This window comes from Zeus faber, assembly GCF_960531495.2.
Source record: "Zeus faber genome assembly, chromosome: 22".
NCBI classification, from domain to species: Eukaryota; Metazoa; Chordata; class Actinopteri; order Zeiformes; family Zeidae; genus Zeus; species Zeus faber.
In genome coordinates, this window is record NC_137209.1 from 19,351,346 (window position 1) to 19,376,742 (window position 25,397).

The 25,397-nt window shown below is 37.2% G+C and overlaps 1 protein-coding gene across 1 annotated transcript in view; it reads left to right on the forward strand.

The window, feature by feature from the left end:
* LOC307247520 (glucosidase 2 subunit beta-like) overlaps positions 1-25,397 on the forward strand; it is a 226,374-nt gene that overhangs the window by 125,041 nt on the left and 75,936 nt on the right. The window contains exon 14 of the mRNA XM_080023681.1: positions 14,185-14,284. Coding sequence (XP_079879807.1) covers positions 14,185-14,284 — 100 coding nt within the window. The remainder of the gene's footprint in view (positions 1-14,184; positions 14,285-25,397) is intronic.

The window sequence follows — 25,397 nt, forward strand, 5'->3', positions numbered from 1 at the left end:
AAGAATAGACGCCGATAAAAGTAAGTCATGTGTAAAATCACAGGGCGTGGTCGACCCTCCGGACGCTCAGATTTGGCCTCGGCTGCACGGGGAAAGGCGCCGGGGGGGTGGTTGGAGGGATTAGCTGAGGGGCTTACACCACCAGCCCCACCCTTTGTTCGGGGGGGACTCTGGGGAAATCACAGTCAAGGGTTCGACCTCCTGCCCCGCCCCGCCCCGCGGACGGTCTGGGTTCGAGACCTCTCTGTTGTTGAAGGGGTTAAATGTTTCAAGTCGCTGGGAGGCAGCGCTGGTGTGGTCCTCAACCCCCTTCAGCCGTGGAGGTGCCACCCTATGAAACAGTCCCAAGTCCAACTCCGAAAATAGGAACCCGAGAGAAGAACAGGAATAATAATCCGAAGCAAACCTCCGCAAAAATAAAACCCACCGCACGCCGGCGTCAGATGTGTTTTCATTACTTGGGGGCAAACGAGTCGACTCGCACACGATTTAAAAAAGCTAACGTGTCCACTGAAGGTCCTTAATGTGTGTAGCATTTGTAGCATTTGTAGCGCTTGTAGCGTGTACCATGTGTAGCGTTTGTAGTGTGTAGCGTGTGCCGTGTGTAGCCTCTGTAGCATGTAGCGTTGGTAGTGTGTAGCGTTTGTAGCGTTTTTAGTATGTCGTGTGTAGTATGTAGCGTCTGTAGCATGTAGTGTGTGGCGTTTATAGTGTGTACCATGTTTAGCATTTATAGTATTTGTATCACGTGGCGTGTGTTGCATGTATTGTGTAGCGTTTATTGCTTGTAGTGTATGCAGTGTGTACAATGTGTAGTGTGTTGCATTCAGCGTTTGTAGCATGTAGCGTTTGTAGCATGTACCATATTTAGCATTTACAGCCTTTGTGTCATGTAGCATGTACCGTGGGTAGCCTTTGTAGCATTTAGCGTTTGTAGAATGTAGCGTATGTAGCGTGTGCCCAGACTTTCACTTGAAACTTCCAGTGCAACGCGGCAATGAAGGTCTTCAATGCCCCTGGACTATGGAGTCAAGAGTCGTGAATGAGTCGATCCTATTGATCGAATCTTTAAAAATGACTCAGAAGTCTGGACTCACTCCGACAAGAGTCGTTTTGTTTGTTTCGCTCACGAGTCCCGACTCGGCAGCCGCAGGCGTCGCACGAGACTCGACTCTGGATTCGAACGTGAAAGGAGCCGAGAGTCACGCATTTCACCTCGAGCACAAGTGTTGAGTCCTGACTTGGGAATGGATTTGTGAAGGAGAAGAGCCGCGAGCCACCGAGTCACGCTCGCAAAATGCTCCATGAGTTCTGATTCAGTGAGAGGGAATCTTCATCTCGTGAAAGGAAAACAATGGAATGAATTAACGGGAAATTAAATTATGAAAAATTCAGTCGGTCATTTTGCCTCTTTTGGGCTCTTTTTGGAGATCGGGCTTTTTACCAGTGAAGATTAGTCAAATTTCACGACTTGTAACATTTTATATTTAACCAGTAACAATATCATTTTTACCGGTCATAAGAAATGACCAGACAAACAGCTTGTTAATAGTTTAATTTAAAATGTTATGAGTAACAGCAAGAAAATGCACAAGTCACTAATGAATAAGTACTAAAACTCAACTAAATTGAATATTTACTAATAACAATGGGAATAGCTACTAGTAACCAAAAGAATAGATATTAGTAACAATGGGAATATATACTAGTAACAATGGAAATAGATACTAGTAACAATGGGAATAGATACTAGTACCAATGGGAATAGATACAAGTAACAATGGGAATGGATGCTTGTAACAATGGGAATAGATACTAGTATCAATGGAAAATATACTATTAACAATGGGGATAGATACTTATAAAAATGGAAGAGATACTAGTAACAATGCGGATATACTAGTAACAATGTCAATAGATACTAGTAACAATGGAATAGATACTAGTAACAATAGGGATATACTAGTAACAATGGGGATATATACTAGTACCAATGTAAATAGATACTAGTAACAATGGAATAGATACTAGTAACAATAGGGATATACTAGTAACAATGGGGATATATACTCGTAACAATGTGAATAGATATTGGTAACAATGGGGATATATACTAGTAACAATGGGAATAGTTACTTGTAACAATAGGAATAGTTACTTGTAACAATAGGAGTAGTTACTTGTAACAATAGGAATAGTAACTTATAATTATAGCAGATTTATGTTCATCAAGTTTATTTCTATCGAATTTCTTGTCTGAAACTCGGTATGGTTGACAAGAAAGGCAGTTTCCCTTTGAGAAATCATAGACACATTTTGGGGTTGCATACTGTTTGGACAAAGAGCCTTAACCTCACTGACCAACGTTGATTGTCGACTTTGGACTTCATGATAATTGCTTTGATTGTTAGCCTAGCGCCTTTTTTGGCGACATGTTCTGTTTGGAGTTAAGGGGTAAGGGTGAGGTTAGGGTTGGGTGGGTTTGGGGTTGGGTGGGTTTAGGGTTGGGGCTAGTGCCAGTTGTGGCTCTGCCTTGCCGCATGGCCGAGTCCCATTGCATTAATTGTTTTGATGTTGCCGAGGCGTTTGGACGATCTATTCTGAGCGGTGATGCGGCTAAACCTATAGAACCTGCCTGACAGCTCCAGCGGAACGAGTGCATAATTATACATTCAAGTGTTCCACTTAATGCACTTGTTTTCAAGTTGTCAAAGTAATTTGCTTGGAGTGCCATTAGCGACAGAGAGAGAGAGAGAGAGGGTTGTTACCTGTGAACATGGCCGTTGTCCCTATCACCTGAAACACTTTGAAGGAGCATCAGACGGTAGGTGAAGCCCTATGATGGATGAACGGCGGAGACAGAGGGAGGCCGATAAGCAGTTATGAGTCCACCTCGGTATCAATATTATATCCCCGAACTGAAGGAGTGCTTTGAAGGCTGGCTGCTGATTTGCATTCCACCCCGGCCCCCCTCTTCGTCTGCCAATCAAGGCGATGGGGGGAGGACTCTGGAGGGTCCTGGAGTGGTGGGATGATGGCGGGCAGGCGGACGGGACTGACACTCTGGTGCCCGGGATGGCCTTTATGGCCAGGTAGCCATGGCAACCTCGAGCCCCCCTTGTTAATGAGGCGCGGGTGGGTTGTTAACAGAATACTGATACTGACTGACACCAACCCCCCGACCCTCCATTTCGGCTGGAAATGTGGGACAAAATAACTTTTTGAAGTAGCCCGGGATTAAGGCACTAAATGCTTTGGATGCTGTTGTTCGTGTGCTTTACACTGTTGGTAGATGTAAGTGCCATACATTGTTGGTATATGTTATTGTTATACGTTATTGCTATACATTATTGCTTTACATTGTTAGTATGCGTTATTGCAATACCTTGTTGCTATATATGTTGGTATATGTTGTTTGTTTATGTTGTTGTTATATGTTACTGATATACGATGGGAGTTAACCTGGTGGATCTGCATTAGAATCTTCTAAATTGATCCCGTATTGAGAAAAGAGCTTCAGCCGACGGGGGCATTTGCGCTCGCCAAAAGAACGTAGTTGCGATTGCCCCGTGCTGCGTATTTCTCTCAGTGCTGGAGCAATATGAAAGATTCTGATGCCAAAATTGACTTTGAATGATCCAACGTGTGCCTTTTGCCGCACTCCTCTGCTTCCATCCCCAGCTCTAGACTGACCTCCCCGTCTCTGACACCTCTTTAGGGCATTGTTGCCTTGCTGAAGAACCGTCGGCCTCTCCAACCCAAAGCATTACGTCTTACCTTAAAGGTTAAATTCTGGTGTTTTTTTTACCCTGGTTTTGATCATAGGACAAGGTTGCGATTGCCCCGTTGTGCTGCACCTGGCGGAAGCTATTCTCTCAGTACTGGATCCACTGGTCAGGAAATAATTTGAGCAGCTGGTTAAAAATGAGTAGATTTCGCAGTTGAAGACTGTGATATCCGGTTTGACTCCTCCGTATCGTAATGCAAAGGACAAGGTGGAAGCGGCTTGTCAACGTGGTCTCTCTGTGTAAAGTCAGTGCTATGGGTAGGAGCTGAGGAGCCCGGCAGCGAGCCCGGCGTGCTCCCTTTCGCATGCTCCTTGCGCGCATGAATAATTTATCAAGGAGGTGGGCACACAGGGTGGCGCCCGCCACAATAATGCCAGCACCCGGGCCTCGACATAAAACCGCCGCTCTCTTAATTGGCGACCTTACCCTGAGTGTCGGAGGTCGGCGAGCGGCCAATCAGAAAGTGGAACTCCTCAGCCTCTGCCCACCCAGTGATTAAGGCCTAAGCAAGGCCTTAGCGCCGCCGTGAGAGGGCTAGCATGCTAACCCTAGAGCGCTTGTTGAGGCAGCTAATGAGATGCTACTGGAGGGTTTTGCGGAGGATGCTAATGCTAGTCAGCGCTAACGAGAACGGCGGCCAGGGGGTACGAACAGCATACCTTTCCGTGGGAGGGTAGAACTCGTCTAGTACCGGTAAAAATTTACAAGTAATTTGATCGTAAGTCGACCCATTGCGAGCGCCCGGGAGCGTCGCCCACGCGCCCAAAACACAGCGGCTCATCTGTTCTTCAGCCAGTGATTCATCGGAACCGGAATCACGATCTGTACGTTCACAGACGCGAGGAGGTTGTTGTGGTGACGATCGCTGCGTTGTACGGACGCATAAATAAAGCTTAGCAATCTGGAGAAAAAAATAAAAATACCCAGGCCAAGTCGACAAAAAACATCTAATACAAACATAAAACAAGGCATGCAAAACTATAAAAATATACAGAATATACAAAAACACAGGATAAAATATACCTAAAATCCACTTATCCACCGATCCACCCATCTATCTATATATTCATCTATCCATCTATATATCTATCATCTATATATCCATCCATTTATCAACTATCTATATATCATCTATCCATCTATCTATCGATCCATCTGTCTATCTATCCATCTATCTATATATCAATTATCCATCTATCTATTTATCCATCTATATATCCATCTATCCATCCAAATCTTAGGGTTTTTATTTTCACATTTGTTTTTCCAAGCCCACATTTTTGTCTCTCCTTTGCAAACTACTGTGTAGAGCTGCCTGGGAGGAGAATCCTGCTCCTACTAATAATACTAATGCCAAGTGTCTGGAGGGGGTGGTGGGCTCTGAGCGTTTCCTCAGATTAACTGTGCATTTTCCAGATTTATCAGTCGGGGCGCACAGATTAGCGCCCGCCATGAAGTTCAGTGTGGAATTGAATCGCTCATGACCACTTCATTTTAACTAAATAATGAATAAATACGTGGAGATTATATTGGTGCAAGACATCATAACGGAGCTAATCGGATTTGTTTTTTACCAAGAAAAGGGCATTTTTCTGAGTTTGACAGATTAATGATTTAATCAGTTAAACAATGTGATCATTACAAAATTTCAGTGTCCCATTGGTCTTCTACGGTCTATTATTCTGTCAGCCTGTAGGAGGGTGAATACAGCTTTAACTATAATATTAATTATCTATAATAATATCTGTTGATTATAGCTGTAATCTGAATTATAACTATGGCTTTGATTAGGTTCCATTTAGGTTTGCCAGACACCAGTATAGACCCAATGTTATAGTAGGCTATACAGTATACCATAAATAAATTGGATTAATTATATACACATCTATATAAACAGTATATTTTACTCTTAACTTTTTTTTACTTGAAATGTCATCACAACTATGTGAAAGGGGGCCATTTTGTTGAGAAATTTTCTGAAACGAAATAAAACTAATTATTTCATTTTTGATCATCTTACATTTTATCTTTTTTCATCTCCATGAAATTCCATAATTTTTGTCTTTTATTTCATATTTTGTGGGTGTAATTAAATCTCCATCTGCCAATAGAAATCTGGGTGAAGCCATTGCGATAAAAGGCTACCTTGAGGATATTTTGCATTCCGGAGCAATTTGATTTAATTAAATGCGAGTTGAGCTATTTTCTAAGCTTGTTTTTCCTGTGGCAGTATCTGCTGCAGTGCATCCGTTCACCGTTTGACAACTGACTGATTTGATCACAAAAAGTTCAAAATGGGAAGTGCTCGCTAAAGCGTACTTAGCAAAATGTGACTCATGCAAACTGAAAACTATTTATGTCCTCCAACTCAAAACATGGTCACTAATTGTGCTGGCGAGAATCTGCCTTGATTATCACCGGTTGCTTTGGTCGGATGATGTGCTAAATTTCTGGCCACGCCCCATCTCCCATGTGAGGACAAAGTGCAGGGTAAAGCAGTAAGTGAAATGATCTGGCGGTGGTCTTATAAAGACAATAACACATAGGGACTCTCTCATATAATGGACACCCATAATGCAATATAGATAGATAGGGAGGTTGATATGTGCTGTTGGTAGATGTGTAGGGAGGTATACCTACGTAGACAGAGTACATAAATAGATAGACGGAGGTAGATACGTAGGCAGATAGGTAGCTAGATATAGTATGGAAGTAGGTAGATCCACATGCAGATGAACTCTGTCTTGGATTCAACGGCATACAATCCTGACAAAGCCTGTTGACAGTGCAGGTGAAAGAAAAAAGTAGATAGATGGATAAAGGGGTAGGTATGTAGGAAGGTAGGTACTACAGAAAGGTAGGTAGGAAGGTAGGGATGGGGGCAGGTGGATGGATTGGTAGATATGTTTGTATTTAACCACGTTGCTATGTAGGAAGTTAGATATGTAGGTAGATACAGTACGTATGCACATAGGTAGGTAGATAGGTAGGCAGACAGTATCTAGGGAGGTAGATAGAAGGATACACAGGTAGGGAGGTAAAAGGATACATAGGTAGGTAGGTAGATAGAAGGATACATAGGTAGGTAGGTAGAAGGATACATAGGTAGGTAGGTAGGTAGATAGAAGGATACATAGGTATGTAAGTAGGTAGATAGAAGGATACATAGGTAGGTAGTTAGGTAGATGGAAGGAGACATAGGTAGGTAGGCAGACAGGTAGGCAGATGGGTAGGTAGACAGTATGTAGGTAGGTAGATAGAAGGATACATAGGTAGATAGGTATGTAGATAGATAGATACCAGGAAGACGCCCGGAGAGAGGTGGTGGAGAGCCCCATGCGTGGCTCCGTCGTGGCGGTCGCCGCAGATACGCAGGCACAGGCGATGACCGCGCTGTCGCCCGCACCAAGACCGCTGCCCAGACGCAGGCCGCTCATCATGGAAATCCGTTTCATCCAGATGAAGTAAAGGAGGGCGATAGGCCCGGGGACTGGAGATGCACTGTTGGTTCTCTGTTTTTTGTTTAGTTGAGGAGCAGAGAATTGAATAATAGGTAGACTTACTTGATTTAAATGCACTAATAGGTAGATAGGTACAGTAGGTAGACAGTATGTAGGTGGATATGTAGGCACATAGGTAGGTAGGTAGATGGATAAATACGTAGGTAGGTACTGTAGGTGGGGGCGGCAGGTGGATCGATAGATGGAATATGTATTTGGATGGCCATACATGTGTAAACACATTTATCATCTTTAATGGCCAGAAGCAGCAGCATATGTTAAATATCTCCCGTCACGTCGGCTTCACAGAGGGTGATAAAACGCTCTCCTGCGGGGCCGTAAAACCTGCGATAAAACAGCCATTTTGGCTTCACTGGCCATGTGTTCATCACATCATTATTCAGAATGAAGGACGGACTACCTGTCTACTCTCCAGCTCTTTGGATTTCTGTTTGTACTTCATGACTTTAGTTTTGTCGCATGGAGTTCACGTCTAGAAGGTAAATAATAACAGTTGATCCGTGACTAACACCAACCATCCTGATCGGGTATTTCATTGGTCATTTTAAACATATAATTATGAGCGAGTTTAAAAAATAAAGTTAAAACCAGTTGTAAAAAACCGAGTGAAAGTTTAAATCGACAGTGTAATCGATGCCTAATGATTTTAAATTTTGCTAAATAGTACTTCCTTTTTCATATTTTTTCCACCTTTTTTATCTGTTTTCTCAAAAATAAGTTGAAATTGTTGTCATTACAATTTCTTTATTAGTTTAGTGCAGACACTTTGTTGTGATTGATTTAGAACTTATCCCAGCATAAAACGTTAATTAACATGTATTGCAATTTATAAAACATTTATTGCAATATGCAATAAACTGAGGAATTACCTGAAAGATTTGGTATACAAAAAATATTACAATAACGATAAAATCAAAATCAACTGGCAATAAACAGTCGATCTAAAATAAACAATGAATAAAAAACAGCTTTATTAATGCACTAATGTTCAACGATAAACATTAAAATACTAACCGAAAAAATAATAATAATAAACAAATCAATGATAACCGAGACAAAAATGCCAACCAAAAAATTTACTAGAAGATAGAAATCATTTCAATATATAATAACCTGCAAAAAACAATTAAAAAAAATAAACCCAAAGGAGAAACAGTGGATAATGGGGTTATTTCCAAGGCAGGGACTGTGCTGTGCCCAAACATACTGACTCTCTCCCAGGTAATGCATTTCACAGTTTTTTTTTTATGTCACAAATTATGGCGGTGACACAAAATGCCACCGGGTCAAAGAAAAGGAGCTTTTATTTTATTTATTTATTTTAATGCCGCCGGAGTGACCGTGGAAAAATGTTCTGCCAATACCGCTTGCGAGGAGGTGTTATTACACGGAGCGGTGAGTCAATAAGCGTCCATCCTGCCAGTCCCGGAGCCAATGACTGCAGTGTGTGAGGCCTCTAACTGGAGGCTAATTGACAGGCCCCGGGGCTGACGGAGGGAGAGCAGAGGGAGCGGGATGAAGATTAAAGTTAGAGCAGCGGTAGCGCGGAGGGCGATAGAGTAGTGTAGGGCCCGGGCGGAATGGAGTGAGTCCAAGCGGCCGGAGTGTTTGTGGGCCGTAACTGCGCCGTAATTGACAGGCCTCCCGACGCTGCCCCCTGGGGTGCAGTAGGCCCCGTAGTAAAGGGAGAGTAGAGGGAGACCGATTGGATCAGAAGTAGAGGGGAGAGAGGCAGAGTGAGAGTAGGCGGAGTAGAGGTCTACAGTGTTGGGTTACGGACGAGAACAAATTACTTTTAGGTAGATAGATCAATTATGTTTTAGCAATAATGCAGTAATATAGCGAGTAACTAATGCAATGTGGGTATGTATCATTGGCGTTGGGGTGGGTGTGTATCATTACAGTTACCGTGTCAAGTAACGGGCGTTACTAGGGATGGGCCGATTGAGCCGATGAAACGGCGAGCCCTTACGGATATTGTGTTTGGTCCGATTTGCGATTTGCCGTCCGATCATTTGGAGTTTGTATCTGGGGTAGTATAAATCATGGCCTCACCGGGCGTATCTGTCCGTCTACTACGCTGTACGTCAGGATAAATACATCACGTGATCTGATCACACTCACGTGACAGGACATCAGCACATACGCTCCATCCCATAAGCCATGTCGTAAATAAGCGGCAATACTGCTTTACAGCTATATATAGTACGAGTTAATTCGCCTTTTTACCACCAGCATTCCCCCTCTGGCAAAAATAACATTTGTTTTATTATTTTGGTGAGTAACTTAAAAGTAGTGTAATAAGTAACTCATTACCTCTCACACAAAGTAATATTGTAAAGTGAATGAGAGTACCAAGTAATATGTAATGGATTACAATATAAAACACTGCAGGTAGAGAAGGGTCGAGGTAGAGTAGAGATGAGTCCAGGTAGAGGAGCAGTAGAGGTGAGTAGCGGTAGAAGTAGAGATGAGTAGAGGTAAAGTAGAGGTGAGTAGCCATAGAGTTGAGTAGAAGTAGAGGTGAGTAGCGTTAGAAGTAGAGGTGAGTAGAGGTAGAAGTAGAGGTGAGTCCAGGTAGAGGAACAGTAGAGGTGAGTAGCAGTAGAAGTAGAAGTGAGGAGCCATAGAGGTGAGTAGATGTAGAAGTAGAGGTGAGTAGCCGTAGAGGTGAGTAGATGTAGACGTAGCAGTGAGTAGCGGTAGAAGTAGAGGTGAGTAGCAGAAGAGTAGAGATAGCTATACAGGTAGAGGTAGAAGAGGGTAGAGGTAATGTAGAGATAGAGGTGAGTAGAGGCAGAGTTAGAGGAGAGTAGCAGTAGAAATAGAGGTAAGTAAAGGTAGAAGTAGAGGTGAGTAGCAGTAGAAGTACAGGTGAGTGCAAGTAGAGGAACAGGTGAGTAGCAGTAGAAGTAGAAGTAAGTAGCGGTAGAAGTAGAGGTGAGTAGCGGTAGGAGTAGAGGTGAGTAGGGGTAGAAGTAGAGGTGAGTAGCAGAAGAGTAGAGATAGCTATACAGGTAGAGGTAGAGGTGAGGTAACGTAGAGATAGAAGTGAGTAGAGGCAGAGTTAGAGGTGAGTAGCAGTAGAAATAGAGATGAGTAGAGGTGAGTAGTGAAAGAGTAGAGGGAGATAGAGTAGCGATAGCTATACAGGTAGGGGTGAGTAGAAGTAGAGGAGGGTAGAGGAAGAGGAGGGTAGCGGTCGAGTAGAGGTAAAGTAGAGATAGAGGTCAAGTAGGGATAGAAGTGAGTAGAGGCAGAGTTAGAGGTGAGTAGCAGTAGAAATACAGGTGAGTAGAGGTGAGTTGCTGAAAGATAGCGATACAGGTAGAGGTGAGTAGCGGTAGAGTAGAGGTAAAATAGAGATAGGGGTCAAGTGGAGATAGAGGTGAGTAGAGGCAGAGTAAAAGGTGAGTAGCGGTAGAAGTAGAGGAGAGTAGAGATAGTGATACAGGTAGACGTGAATAGAGGTAGAGGGTAGAGCTGAGTAGAGGTAGGTGCAAAGTAGAGATAGAGGTGATGTCGAGGTGAGTTGAGGCCGAGTTAGAGGTGAGTAGCAGTAGAAATACAGGTGAGTAGAGGTGAGTTGCTGAAAAATAGCGATACAGGTAGAGGTGAGTAGAGGTAAGTAGAGAAGAGGTGAGTAGCGGTAGAGTAGAGGTAAAATAGAGATAGGGGTCAAGTGGAGATAGAGGTGAGTAGAGGCAGAGTAAAAGGTGAGTAGCGGTAGAAGTAGAGGAGAGTAGAGATAGTGATACAGGTAGACGTGAATAGAGGTAGAGGGTAGAGCTGAGTAGAGGTAGGTGCAAAGTAGAGATAGAGGTGATGTCGAGGTGAGTTGAGGCCGAGTTAGAGGTGAGTAGAGGTAGAGTAGACTCCCTCCTCCCTCTCTTCTGGAGGAACAGCAGACGCCGAAGCGCTAACCGAGTGCTGGCACCCCATAAAAGGGTCTGTAAGGAAGGAAGGAAAGAGGAGCAGGAGGAGGAGGAGGAAGGAGAACCCTCCCCGGTGCCCTTCCACTTGAGCGAGCAGTTCACCCCTGGCCGACCCTCTCAGGCGGTTCTGAGGAAGAGCAGGCGGGTCGGGCTGTTGGACGGAACCCAAGAAAGGCTTCCCACGCGGGGTGTCAAACAAGAGGGCTGCACGCTTCACAAAGCAACAGCAGCCAAGGGTTTCTGGTCGGCAGACAGACAGGCAGGCAGGCAGACAGGCAGACAGACAGATAGACAGACAGACGGATAGGTAAATAGATAGGTAGATAGATAGATGGATGGATGGATAGATAGAGTGTGGTGTGTGCTGTGTGGTGGTAAGAAACGCCACGGATAGAGTACCTGTAGACAGATAGACAGATAGATAGATAGATAGACAGATGGATAGATGGATGGATGGATAGATAGATGGATAGATGGATGGATGGATGGATGGATAGATAGATGGATAGATGGATGGATAGATAGATGGATGGATAGACAGATGGATAGATGGATAGATGGATGGATAGATAGATGGATAGATGGATGGATAGACAGATAGATAGATAGATAGATGGATAGATAGTGTGGTGTGTGCTGTGTGTGGAGTGTGCTGTGTGGTGGTAAGAAACGCCACAGATAGAGTACCTGTAGATAGATAGATAGACAGATAGATAGATAGACAGATAGATAGATAGACAGATGGATAGATAGATAGATAGATAGATAGACAGATGGATAGATGGATAGATAGATACATAGATAGATAGACAGACAGACAGATAGATAGATAGACAGACACTCAGACAGACAGACAGACAGACAGATAGATAGACAGATGGATAGATAGATAGATAGATAGAGGTAAATAGATAGAAGTAAATAGGTGGATGCATGGATGGATGGATAGATAGAGGTAAATAGATGAGTTGGTAGGTAGGTACGTAGATTTGTTTTTCCGTTCGCAACGTTTGTCATTTAATATTTATTGGCGAAGTCGTTTGTTTGCTGTATCTCTCTATATATGTAAGTTATAATCATCTCGTTATAATCATGACGTTCGCCAAATGCAGTTCTAGTGTTTGGAAGGAGAAAGATATAATTCTTATATTATTCTTATATTAAATTCTAATATTTTAATGTTATATTAAATGTTACTTTGAATATCTTGAAAATATCCATCTGTTTTGACAGACGTTTTTCGACATAGTATTGTATGTCGTATTTGGGATATTTTTCGGCGCTGTATATTTAGACGTTTTTTGACATGTAGTATGGCGTTTTTGGGATATTTGTCGGCGCTGTATATTTAGACGTTTTTGGACATGTAGTATGTTGTTTTTGGGATATTTGTCGGTGTTGTATATTTTGATGTTTTTCAACATAGTATAGTAGTATAGTATAGTCGTTTTTGGGATATTTTTCGGCACTGTATATTTTTGACGTTTTTTGACGTGTGTAATTTTTGGGATATTTTTCGGCGCTGTATATGTAGACGTCTTTCAACATACCTTTCGACGTCTTTCACGTCGTTGTCGAAGTGACTAGTTTTTGTGATATTTGTCTGTGTTGTATATTTTGACGTTTTTGGGATATTTTTTGGTGTGGTATATTTTGACGTTTTTCGACATAGTATAGTATGTCGTTTTTTCGGCGCTGTATATTTTGACGTTTTTGGACATGTATGTAGTTTTTGGGATATTTTTCAGCATTGTATATTTTGACGTTTTTCAACATAGTGTAGTATATCACATTTGGGATATTTGTCAACGTTTTTCAAGATAGTATATAGTATGTCGTTTTTGGGATATTTCTCGGCGCTGTCTATTTTGAGGTTTTTGGACATGTAGTATGGCGTTTTTGGGATATTTGTCGGCGCTGTATATTTAGACGTTTTTCAACATGTAGTATGTCGTTTTTGGGATATTTGTCGGCGCTGTATATTTAGACGTTTTTGGACATGTAGTATGTTGTTTTTGGGATATTTGTCGGTGTTGTATATTTTGATGTTTTTCAACATAGTATAGTAGTATAGTATAGTCGTTTTTGGGATATTTTTCGGCACTGTATATTTTTGACGTTTTTTGACGTGTGTAATTTTTGGATATTTTTCGGCGCTGTATATGTAGACGTCTTTCAACATAGTATAGTATGTCGTTGTCGAAGTGACTAGTTTTTGTGATATTTGTCTGGGTTGTATATTTTGACGTTTTTGGGATATTTTTTGGTGTGGTATATTTTGATGTTTTTCGACATAGTATAGTATGTCGTTTTTTCGGCGCTGTATATTTTGACGTTTTTGGACATGTATGTAGTTTTTGGGATATTTTTCAGCATTGTATATTTTGACGTTTTTCAACATAGTGTAGTATATCACATTTGGGATATTTGTCAAGGTTTTTCAAGATAGTATATATTATGTCGTTTTTGGGATATTTCTCGGCGCTGTCTATTTTGAGGTTTTTGGACATGTAGTATGGCGTTTTTGGGATATTTGTCGGCGCTGTATATTTAGACGTTTTTCAACATGTAGTATGTCGTTTTTGGGATATTTGTGGGCGTTGTATATGTAGACGTCTTTCAACATAGTATAGTTTGTCGTTGTCGAAGTGACTCGACGGCTCGTTTCGTTCAAGCAAACGAAACAGCGGCGTCAATCATGACATGTATTATGAAAAATAAAAGGCAGAGGTTTTGTCGCGGGCGATTAGCGTCCATTTAAATAAGCAGCGAATAAAAGAAGCAAGAGAATGGAGAGTCACTGTCTTTCTGTCTGCTCAGATTATTAGGATCGATTTTTATGATTATAATATAGTTTAGAACCCTTTTTTTTTTTTTTTTTTTTTTATCTAGTTTTTTTTCGGGCACTTACTAAAAATCGTCCATCTCTCACTCCTCCAGGAAGTGGGGGACGTGGGAGGAGACCCCCGGCAAGGAATACAGTCAGATGAGGTACGAGAGCGGAGAGCCCTGCTGGCAAGGGCCCACCCGAAACGTTCTGGTGCGTACTTGGCAGTACACACACACACACACACACACACACACACACACACACACACACACACACTTCGGCCACGCCAGTGTCCGGACAGATGGAGGGACTTGCCAGACTACAGACGGACAGACAGACAGACGGACAGATGGACTGGATAAAAATGTGGAAACCAAGACTCAAGGAACTGGCTTCAGACAATGGGAGCAAGTGGCTCTGCAGGGATGAAAACCTTCACTGACTGTTGTAAAACCCAGGCTGCAAAACCGTCCCGCGTGTCAACCGCGCTGACGTTACATTAAGTCATAACCGGCCAAGTAATAGGTAATACTTACGTTTGTATCCGTTTTGTTTTGTTACGACTGTAGAGCTGTATGTCAGCGTATGAATTCATTTTACTTGGAGAATAGCCTTCCAATCAGTCTTCTGTACCGTTTAATCCATGGGTGGATGTTTTATTTGTATGTATTTTGTATGTACATATCAGCAAAAACACATACTGTACATGCGGACAACATACAATTCATTGATTGATACATAAGAACATAAAACCAGATGTATGCCAACATGCAAACATTGGCACCGTATATTTTGATGTTTTTCAACATATTATATGTTGTTTTTGGGATATTTTTTGGCGTTGTTTATTTTGACGTTTTTCGACATAGTATATATAGTATGTCGTTTTTGGGATATTGTCGGCGCTGTATATTTTGACGTTTTTCAACATAGTATAGTATGTCGTTTTTGTGAAATTTATCTGGGTTGTATATTTTGACGTTTTTGTGATATTTTTCAGAGTGGTATATTTTGACGTTTTTCGACATAGTATAGTATGTCGTTTTTGGGATATTTGTCTGGGTTGTATATTTTGACGTTTTTGGGATATTTTTTGGTGTGGTATATTTTGACGTTTTTGGGATATTTTTCGGAGAGGTATATTTTGACGTTTTTCGATATAGTATAGTATGTCGTTTTTGTGAAATTTATCTGGGTTGTATATTTTGACGTTTTTGGGATATTTTTTGGTGTGGTATATTTTGACGTTTTTGGGATATTTTCGGAGTGGTATATTTTGACGTTTTTCGACATAGTATAGTACGTCGTTTTTGGGATATTTATCTGGGTTGTATATTTTGACGTTTTTTTGATATTTTTCGGAGAGGTATATTTTGACGTTTTTCGACATAGTATAGTATGTCGTTTTTGTGATATTTTTTGGCGTTGTATATTTTGACGTTTTTCGACATAGTATAGTATGTGGTTTTTGGGATATTTGTCTGGGTTGTATATTTTGACGTTTTTGGGATGTTTTTCGGAGTGGTATATTTTGACGTTTTTCGACATAGTATAGTATGTCGTTTTTGTGAAATTTATCTGGGTTGTATATTTTGACGTTTTTGGTATATTTTTCGGAGTGGTATATTTTGACGTTTTTCGACATAGTATAGTATGTCGTTTTTTTTAGATTTATCTGGGTTGTATATTTTGACGTTTTTCGACATAGTATAGTATGTCGTTTTTGGGATATTTGTCTGGGTTGTATATTTTGACGTTTTTGGAATATTTTTTGGTGTGGTATATTTTGACGTTTTTCGACATAGTATAGTATGTCGTTTTTGTGATATTTTTTGGCGTTGTATATTTTGACGTTTTTCGACATGGTAAAGTGTGTCGTTTTTGTGATATTTTTTGGCATTGTATATTTTGACGTTTTTCGACATAGTATAGTATGTCGTTTTTGTGATATTTTTTGGCGTTGTATATTTTGACGTTTTTGGGATATTTTTTGGTGTGGTATATTTTGACGTTTTTCGACATAGTATAGTATGTTGTTATTTGTGATATTTTTTGGCGTTGTATATTTTGACGTTTTTCGACATAGTATAGTATGTCGTTTTTGTGATATTTATCTGGGTTGTATATTTTGTCGATTTTGTGATATTTTTGTGAGTGGTATATTTTGACGTTTTTCGACATAGTATAGTATGTCGTTATTTGTGATATTTTTTGGCGTTGTATATTTTGACGTTTTTCGACATATATAGTATGTCGTTTTTGTGATATTTATCTGGGTTGTATATTTTGACGTTTTTGTGATATTTTTCGGCGTGGTATATTTTGACGTTTCTCGACATAGTATAGTATGTCGTTTTTGGGATATTTGTCTGGGTTGTATATTTTGACGTTTTTGTGATATTTTTCAGAGAGGTATATTTTGACATTTTTCGACATAGTATAGTATGTCGTTTTTGTGATATTTTTTGGCGTTGTATATTTTGACGTTTTTCGACATAGTGTAGTATGTAGTTTTTTTTATATTTATCTGGGTTGTATATTTTGACGTTTTTCGACATAGTATAGTATGTCGTTTTTGTGAAATTTATCTGGGTTGTATATTTTGACGTTTTTGGGATATTTTTCGGAGTTGTATATTTTGACGTTTTTCGACATAGTATAGTATGTCGCTTTTGTGATATTTTTCTGGGTTGTATATTTTGACGTTTTTGTGATATTTTTCAGAGAGGTATATTTTGACATTTTTCGACATAGCATAGTATGTCGTTTTTGTGATATTTTTTGGCGTTGTATATTTTGACGTTTTTCGACATAGTATAGTATGTCGTTTATTTGATATTTATCTGGGTTGTATATTTTGACGTTTTTCGACATAGTATAGAATGTCGTTTTTGGGATATTTGTCTGGGTTGTATATTGTGACGTTTTTGTGATATTTTTTGGCGTTGTATATTTTGACGTTTTTCGACATAGTAAAGTGTGTCGTTTTTGTGATATTTTTTGGCATTGTATATTTTGACGTTTTTCGACATAGTATATAGTTTGTCGTTTTTGTGATAGTTTTTGGCGTTGTATATTTTGACGTTTTTGGGATATTTTTTGGTGTGGTATATTTTGACGTTTTTCGACATAGTATAGTATGTCGTTATTTGTGATATTTTTTGGCGTTGTATATTTTGACGTTTTTCGACATAGTATATAGTATGTCGTTTTTGTGATATTTATCTGGGTTGTATTTTTTGACGTTTTTGTGATATTTTTCGGCGTGGTATATTTTGACGTTTTTCGACATAGTAAAGTGTGTCGTTTTTGTGATATTTTTTGGCATTGTATATTTTGACGTTTTTCGACATAGTATAGTATGTCGTTTTTGTGATATTTTTCTGGGTTGTATATTTTGACGTTTTTGTGATATTTTTCGGGGAGGTATATTTTGACGTTTTTCGACCTAGTATAGTATGTCGTTTTAGTGAAATTTATCTTGGTTGTATATTGTGACGTTTTTGTGATATTTTTTGGCATTGTATATTTTGATGTTTTTCGACATAGTATAGTATGTCGTTTTTGGGATATTTGTCTGGGTTGTATATTTTGTCGTTTTTGGGATATTTTTTGGCATTGTATATTTTGACGTTTTTCGACATAGTATAGTGTGTCTTTTTTGTGATATTTTTTGGCGTTGTATATTTTGACGTTTTTGTGATATTTTTCGGGGAGGTATATTTTGACGTTTTTCGACCTAGTATAGCATGTGGTTTTTGTGATATTTTTTGGCGTTGTATATTTTGACGTTTTTCGACATAGTATAGTATGTCGTTTTTTAAATATTTATCTGGGTTGTATATTTTGACGTTTTTGTGATATTTTTCGGAGAGGTATATTTTGACGTTTTTCGACATAGTATAGTATGTCGTTTTTTAAATATTTATCTGGGTTGTATATTTTGACGTTTTTGTGATATTTTTCGGGGGGGTATATTTAGACGTTTTTCGACATAGTGTAGTATGTCGTTTTTGGGATATTTGTCTGGGTTGTATATTTTGACGTTTTTGGAATATTTTTCGGAGAGGTATATTTTGACGTTTTTCGACATAGTATATATAGTATGTCGTTTTTGTGATATTTATCTGGGTTTTATATTTTGACGTTTTTGTGATATTTTTCGGAGAGGTATATTTTGACGTTTTTCGACATAGTATAGTATGTCGTTTTTGTGAAATTTATCTGGGTTGTATATCTTGACGTTTTTGTGATGTTTTTCGAGAGGTATATTTTGACGTTTTTCGACATAGTATAGTATGTCGTTTTTGGGATATTTGTCTGGGTTGTATATTTTGACGTTTTTGGGATATTTTTTGTCATTGTACATTTTGACGTTTTTCGACATAGTATAGTATGTCGTTTTTGGGATATTTGTCTGGTTTGTATATTTTGACGTTTTTGTGATATTTTTCGGAGAGGTATATTTTGACGTTTATCGACATAGTATAGTATGTCGTTTTTTTGATATTTATCTGGGTTGTATATTTTGACGTTTTTCGACATAGTATAGTATGTCGTTTATTTGATATTTGTCTGGGTGGTATATTTTGACGTTTTCGTGATATTTTTCGGAGAGGTGTATTTTGACGTTTTTCGACATAGTATAGTGTGTCGTTTATTTGATATTTATCTGGGTTGTATATTTTGACGTTTTTGTGATATTTTTGGGAGAGGTATATTTTGACGTTTTTCGACATAGTATAGTATGTCGTTTTTGGGATATTTGTCTGGGTTGTATATTTTGACGTTTTTCGACATAGTATAGTATGTCGTTTTTTTAATATTTATCTGGGTTGTATATTTTGACGTTTTTCGACATAGTATATAGTATGTCGTTTTTTTTATATTTATCTGGGTGGTATATTTTGACGTTTTTGTGATATTTTCCGGAGAGGTATATTTTGACGTTTTTCGACATAGTATAGTATGTCGTTTTTGGGATATTTGTCTGGGTTGTATATTTTGACGTTTTTGGGATATTTTTCGGAGTGGTATATTTTGACGTTTATGTGATATTTTTCGGAGAGGTATATTTTGACGTTTTTCGACATAGTATAGTATGTCGTTTTTGGGATATTTGTCTGGGTTGTATATTTTGACGTTTTTCGACATAGTATATTATGTCGTTTATTTGATATTTATCTGGGTTGTATATTTTGACGTTTTTCGACATAGTATAGTATGTCGTTTTTTTGATATTTATCTGGGTTGTATATTTTGATGTTTTTCGACATAGTATATAGTATGTCGTTTTTGGGATATTTGTCTGGGTTGTATATTTTGACGTTTTTGGGATATTTTTTGGCATTGTATATTTTTACCTTTTTCGACATAGTATAGTATGTCGTTTTTGGGATATTTTTCGGAGTGGTATATTTTGACGTTTTTCAACATAGTATAGTATGTCGTTTTTTTGATATTTATCTGGGTTGTATATTTTGACGTTTTTCGACATAGTATAGTATGTCGTTTTTTTGATATTTATCTGGGTTGTATATTTTGATGTTTTTCGACATAGTATATAGTATGTCGTTTTTGGGATATTTGTCTGGGTTGTATATTTTGACGTTTTTGGGATATTTTTTGGCATTGTATATTTTTACCTTTTTCGACATAGTATAGTATGTCGTTTTTGGGATATTTTTCGGAGTGGTATATTTTGACGTTTTTCAACATAGTATAGTATGTCGTTTTTTTGATATTTATCTGGGTGGTATATTTTGACGTTTTTGTGATATTTTTCGGAGAGGTATATTTTGACGTTTTTCGACATAGTATAGTATGTCGTTTTTGGGATATTTATCTGGGTTGTATATTTTGACATTTTTCGACATAGTATAAAGTATGTCGTTTTTTTGATATTTATCTGGGTGGTATATTTAGACGTTTTTGTGATATTTTTCGGAGAGGTATATTTTGACGTTTTTCGACATAGTATAGTATGTCGTTTTTGGGATATTTTTCGGAGTAGTATATTTTGATGTTTTTCGACATAGTATAGTATGCGTTTTTGGGATATTTTTCGGAGTGGTATATTTTGACGTTTTTCAACATAGTATAGTATGTCGTTTATTTTATATTTATCTGGGTTGTATATTTTGACGTTTTTGTGATATTTTTCGGAGAGGTATATTTTGACGTTTTTTGACATAGTATAGTATGTCGTTTTTTTTATATTTATCTGGGTGGTATATTTTGACGTTTTTGTGATATTTTTCGGAGAGGTATATTTTGACGTTTTTCGACATAGTATAGTATGTCGTTTTTGGGGTTTTGTCTGGGTTTTATATTTTGACGTTTTTGTGATATTTCTTGGCATTGTATATTTTGACGTTTTTCGACATAGTATAGTATGTCGTTTTTGTGAAATTTATCTGGGTTGTATATTTTGACGTTTTTGTGATATTTTTCGGAGAGGTATATTTTGACGTTTTTCAACATAGTATAATATGTCGTTTATTTTATATTTATCTGGGTTGTATATTTTGACGTTTTTGTGATATTTTTCGGAGAGGTATATTTTGACGTTTTTCGACATAGTATAGTATGTCGTTTTTTTTATATTTATCTGGGTGGTATATTTTGACGTTTTTGTGATATTTTTCGGAGAGGTATATTTTGACGTTTTTCGACATAGTATAGTATGTCGTTTTTGGGGTTTTGTCTGGGTTTTATATTTTGACGTTTTTGTGATATTTCTTGGCATTGTATATTTTGACGTTTTTCGACATAGTATAGTATGTCGTTTTTGTGATATTTATCTGGGTTGTATATTTGACGTTTTTGGGATATTTTTCGAGGTTGTATGTTTTGACGTTTTTCGACATAGTATAGTATGTCGTTTTTGTGAAATTTATCTGGGTTGTATATTTTGACGTTTTTGTGATATTTTTCGGAGAGGTATATTTTGACGTTTTTCGACATAGTATAGTATGTCGTTTTTGGGATATTTGTCTGGGTTGTATATTTTGACGTTTTTGGGATATTTTTTGTCATTGTACATTTTGACGTTTTTCGACATAGTATAGTATGTCGTTTTTGGGATATTTGTCTGGGTTGTATATTTTGACGTTTTTGGGATATTTTTCAGAGAGGTATATTTTGACGTTTTTCGACAGTATAGTATGTCGTTTTTTTGATATTTATCTGGGTTGTATATTTTGACGTTTTTCGACATAGTATAGTATGTCGTTTTTGGGATATTTGTCTGGGTTGTATATTTTGACGTTTTTCGACATAGTATAGTATGTCGTTTTTTTGATATTTATCTGGGTTGTATATTTTGACGTTTTTGTGATATTTTTCGGAGAGGTATATTTTGACGTTTTTCGACATAGTATAGTATGTCGTTTTTGGGATATTTGTCTGGGTTGTATATTTTGACGTTTTTGGGATATTTTTAGGCATTGTATATTTTGACGTTTTTCGACATAGTTTAGCATGTCGTTTTTGGGATATTTGTCTGGGTTGTATATTTTGACGTTTTTGGGATTTTTTTTCGGAGTAGTATATTTTGATGTTTTTCGACATAGTATAGTATGTCGTTTTTGGGATATTTGTCTGGGTTGTATATTTTGACGTTTTTGGGATATTTTTCGGAGAGGTATATTTTGACGTTTTTCGACAGTATAGTATGTCGTTTTTTTGATATTTATCTGGGTTGTATATTTTGACGTTTTTCGACATAGTATAGTGTGTCGTTTATTTGATATTTATCTGGGTTGTATATTTTGACGTTTTTGTGATATTTTTCGGAGTGGTATATTTTGACGTTTTTCGACATAGTATAGTATGTCGTTTTTGGGATATTTGTCTGGGTTGTATATTTTGACGTTTTTCGACATAGTATAGTATGTCGTTTTTTTGATATTTATCTGGGTTGTATATTTTGACGTTTTTGTGATATTTTTCGGAGAGGTATATTTTGACGTCTTTCGACATAGTATAGTATGTCGTTTTTGGGATATTTGTCTGGGTTGTATATTTTGACGTTTTTGGGATATTTTTAGGCATTGTATATTTTGACGTTTTTCGACATAGTTTAGTATGTCGTTTTTGGGATATTTGTCTGGGTTGTATATTTTGACGTTTTTGGGATTTTTTTTCGGAGTAGTATATTTTGATGTTTTTCGACATAGTATAGTATGCGTTTTTGTGATATTTTTCGGAGTGGTATATTTTGACGTTTTTCAACATAGTATAGTATGTCGTTTATTTGATATTTATCTGGGTTGTATATTTTGACGTTTTTGTGATATTTTTTGGCATTGTATATTTTGACGTTTTTCGACATAGTATAGTATGTCGTTTTTGTGATATTTATCTGGGTTGTATATTTTGACGTTTTTCGACATAGTATAGTATGTCGTTTTTGTGATATTTTTCGGAGTGCTATATTTTGACGTTTTTCGACATAGTATAGTATGTCGTTTTTTTGATATTTATCTGGGTTGTATATTTTGACGTTTTTGTGATTTTTTTCGGAGGGGTATATTTTGACGTTTTTCGACATAGTATATAGTATGTCGTTTTTGGGATATTTGTCTGGGTTGTATATTTTGACGTTTTTGGGATATTTTTTGTCATTGTACATTTTGACGTTTTTCGACATAGTATAGTATGTCTTTTTTGGGATATTTGTCTGGGTTGTATATTTTGACGTTTTTGTGATATTTTTCGGAGAGGTATATTGTGACGTTTTTCGACAGAGTATAGTATGCGTTTTTGTGATATTTTTCGGAGTGGTATATTTTGACGTTTTTCAACATAGTATAGTATGTCGTTTATTTGATATTTATCTGGGTTGTATATTTTGACGTTTTTGTGATATTTTTCGTAGAGGTATATTTTGACGTTTTTCGACATAGTATAGTATGTCGTTTTTGGGATATTTGTCTGGGTTGTATATTTTGACGTTTTTGTGATATTTGTCGGAGAGGTATATTTTGACGTTTTTCGACATAGTATATAGTATGTCGTTTTTGTGAAATTTATCTGGGTTGTATATTTTGACGTTTTTCGACATAGTATAGTATGTCGTTTTTTTAATATTTATCTGGGTGGTATATTTTGACGTTTTTGTGATATTTTTTGGCATTGTATATTTTGACGTTTTTCGACATAGTATAGTATGTCGTCTATTTGATATTTATCTGGGTTGTATATTTTGAAGTTTTTCGACATAGTGTAGTATGTAGTTTTTTTTATATTAATCTGGGTTGTATATTTTGACGTTTTTGTGATATTTTTAGGAGAGGTATATTTTGACGTTTTTCGACATAAATAGTATGTCGTTTTTGGGATATTTTTCTGGGTTGTATATCTTGACGTTTTTGTGATATTTTTCGGAGAGGTATATTTTGACGTTTTTCAACATAGTATAGTATGTCGTTTTTTTGATATTTATCTGGGTTGTATATTTTGACGTTTTTGTGATATTTTTTGTCATTGTACATTTTGACGTTTTTCGACATAGTATAGTATGTCGTTTTTTGATATTTATCTGGGTTGTATATTTTGACGTTTTTGTGATATTTTTCGGAGAGGTATATTTTGACGTTTTTCGACATAGTATAGTATGTCGTTTTTGGGATATTTGTCTGGGTTGTATATTTTGACGTTTTTCGACATAGTATAGTATGTCGTTTTTGGGATATTTGTCTGGGTTGTATATTTTGACGTTTTTCGACATAGTATAGTTTGTCGTTTTTGGGATATTTGTCTGGGTTGTATATTTTGACGTTTTTGGGATATTTTTTGGCATTGTATATTTTGAGCCTTTTTCGACATAGTATAGTATGTCGTTTTTGGGATATTTTTCGGAGTAGTATATTTTGATGTTTTTCGACATAGTATAGTATGTCGTTTTTGGGATATTTTTCGGAGAGGTATATTTTGACGTTTTTCGACATAGTATAGTATGTCGTTTTTTTGATATTTATCTGGGTTGTATATTTTGACGTTTTTGTGATATTTTTTGTCATTGTACATTTTGACGTTTTTCGACATAGTATAGTATGTCGTTTTTTGATATTTATCTGGGTTGTATATTTTGACGTTTTTGGGATATTTTTCGGAGAGGTATATTTCGACGTTTTTCGACACAGTATAGTATGTCGTTTTTTTGATATTTATCTGGGTTGTATATTTTGACGTTTTTCGACATAGTATAGTATGTCGTTTATTTTATATTTATCTGGGTTGTATATTTTGACGTTTTTGTGATATTTTTCGGAGAGGTATATTTTGACGTTTTTCGACATAGTATAGTATGTCGTTTTTTTTATATTTATCTGGGTGGTATATTTTGACGTTTTTCGACATAGTATAGTATGTCGTTTTTGGGGTTTTGTCTGGGTTTTATATTTTGACGTTTTTGTGATATTTCTTGGCATTGTATATTTTGACGTTTTTCGACATAGTATAGTATGTCGTTTTTGTGAAATTTATCTGGGTTGTATATTTTGACGTTTTTGTGATATTTTTCGGAGAGGTATATTTTGACGTTTTTCGACATAGTATAGTATGTCGTTTTTTTTATATTTATCTGGGTGGTATATTTTGACGTTTTTGTGATATTTTTCGGAGAGGTATATTTTGACGTTTTTCGACATAGTATAGTATGTCGTTTTTGGGGTTTTGTCTGGGTTTTATATTTTGACGTTTTTGTGATATTTCTTGGCATTGTATATTTTGACGTTTTTCGACATAGTATAGTATGTCGTTTTTGTGAAATTTATCTGGGTTGTATATTTTGACGTTTTTGTGATATTTTTCGGAGAGGTATATTTTGAGACGTTTTTCGACATAGTATAGTATGTCGTTTTTGGGATATTTGTCTGGGTTGTATATTTTGACGTTTTTGGGATATTTTTAGTCATTGTACATTTTGACGTTTTTCGACATAGTATAGTATGTCGTTTTTGGGATATTTGTCTGGGTTGTATATTTTGACGTTTTTGGGATATTTTTCAGAGAGGTATATTTTGACGTTTTTCGACAGTATAGTATGTCGTTTTTTTGATATTTATCTGGGTTGTATATTTTGACGTTTTTCGACATAGTATAGTATGTCGTTTTTGGGATATTTGTCTGGGTTGTATATTTTGACGTTTTTCGACATAGTATAGTATGTCGTTTTTTTGATATTTATCTGGGTTGTATATTTTGACGTTTTTGTGATTTTTTTCGGAGAGGTATATTTTGACGTTTTTCGACATAGTATAGTATGTCGTTTTTGGGATATTTGTCGGGGTTGTATATTTTGACGTTTTTGGGATAT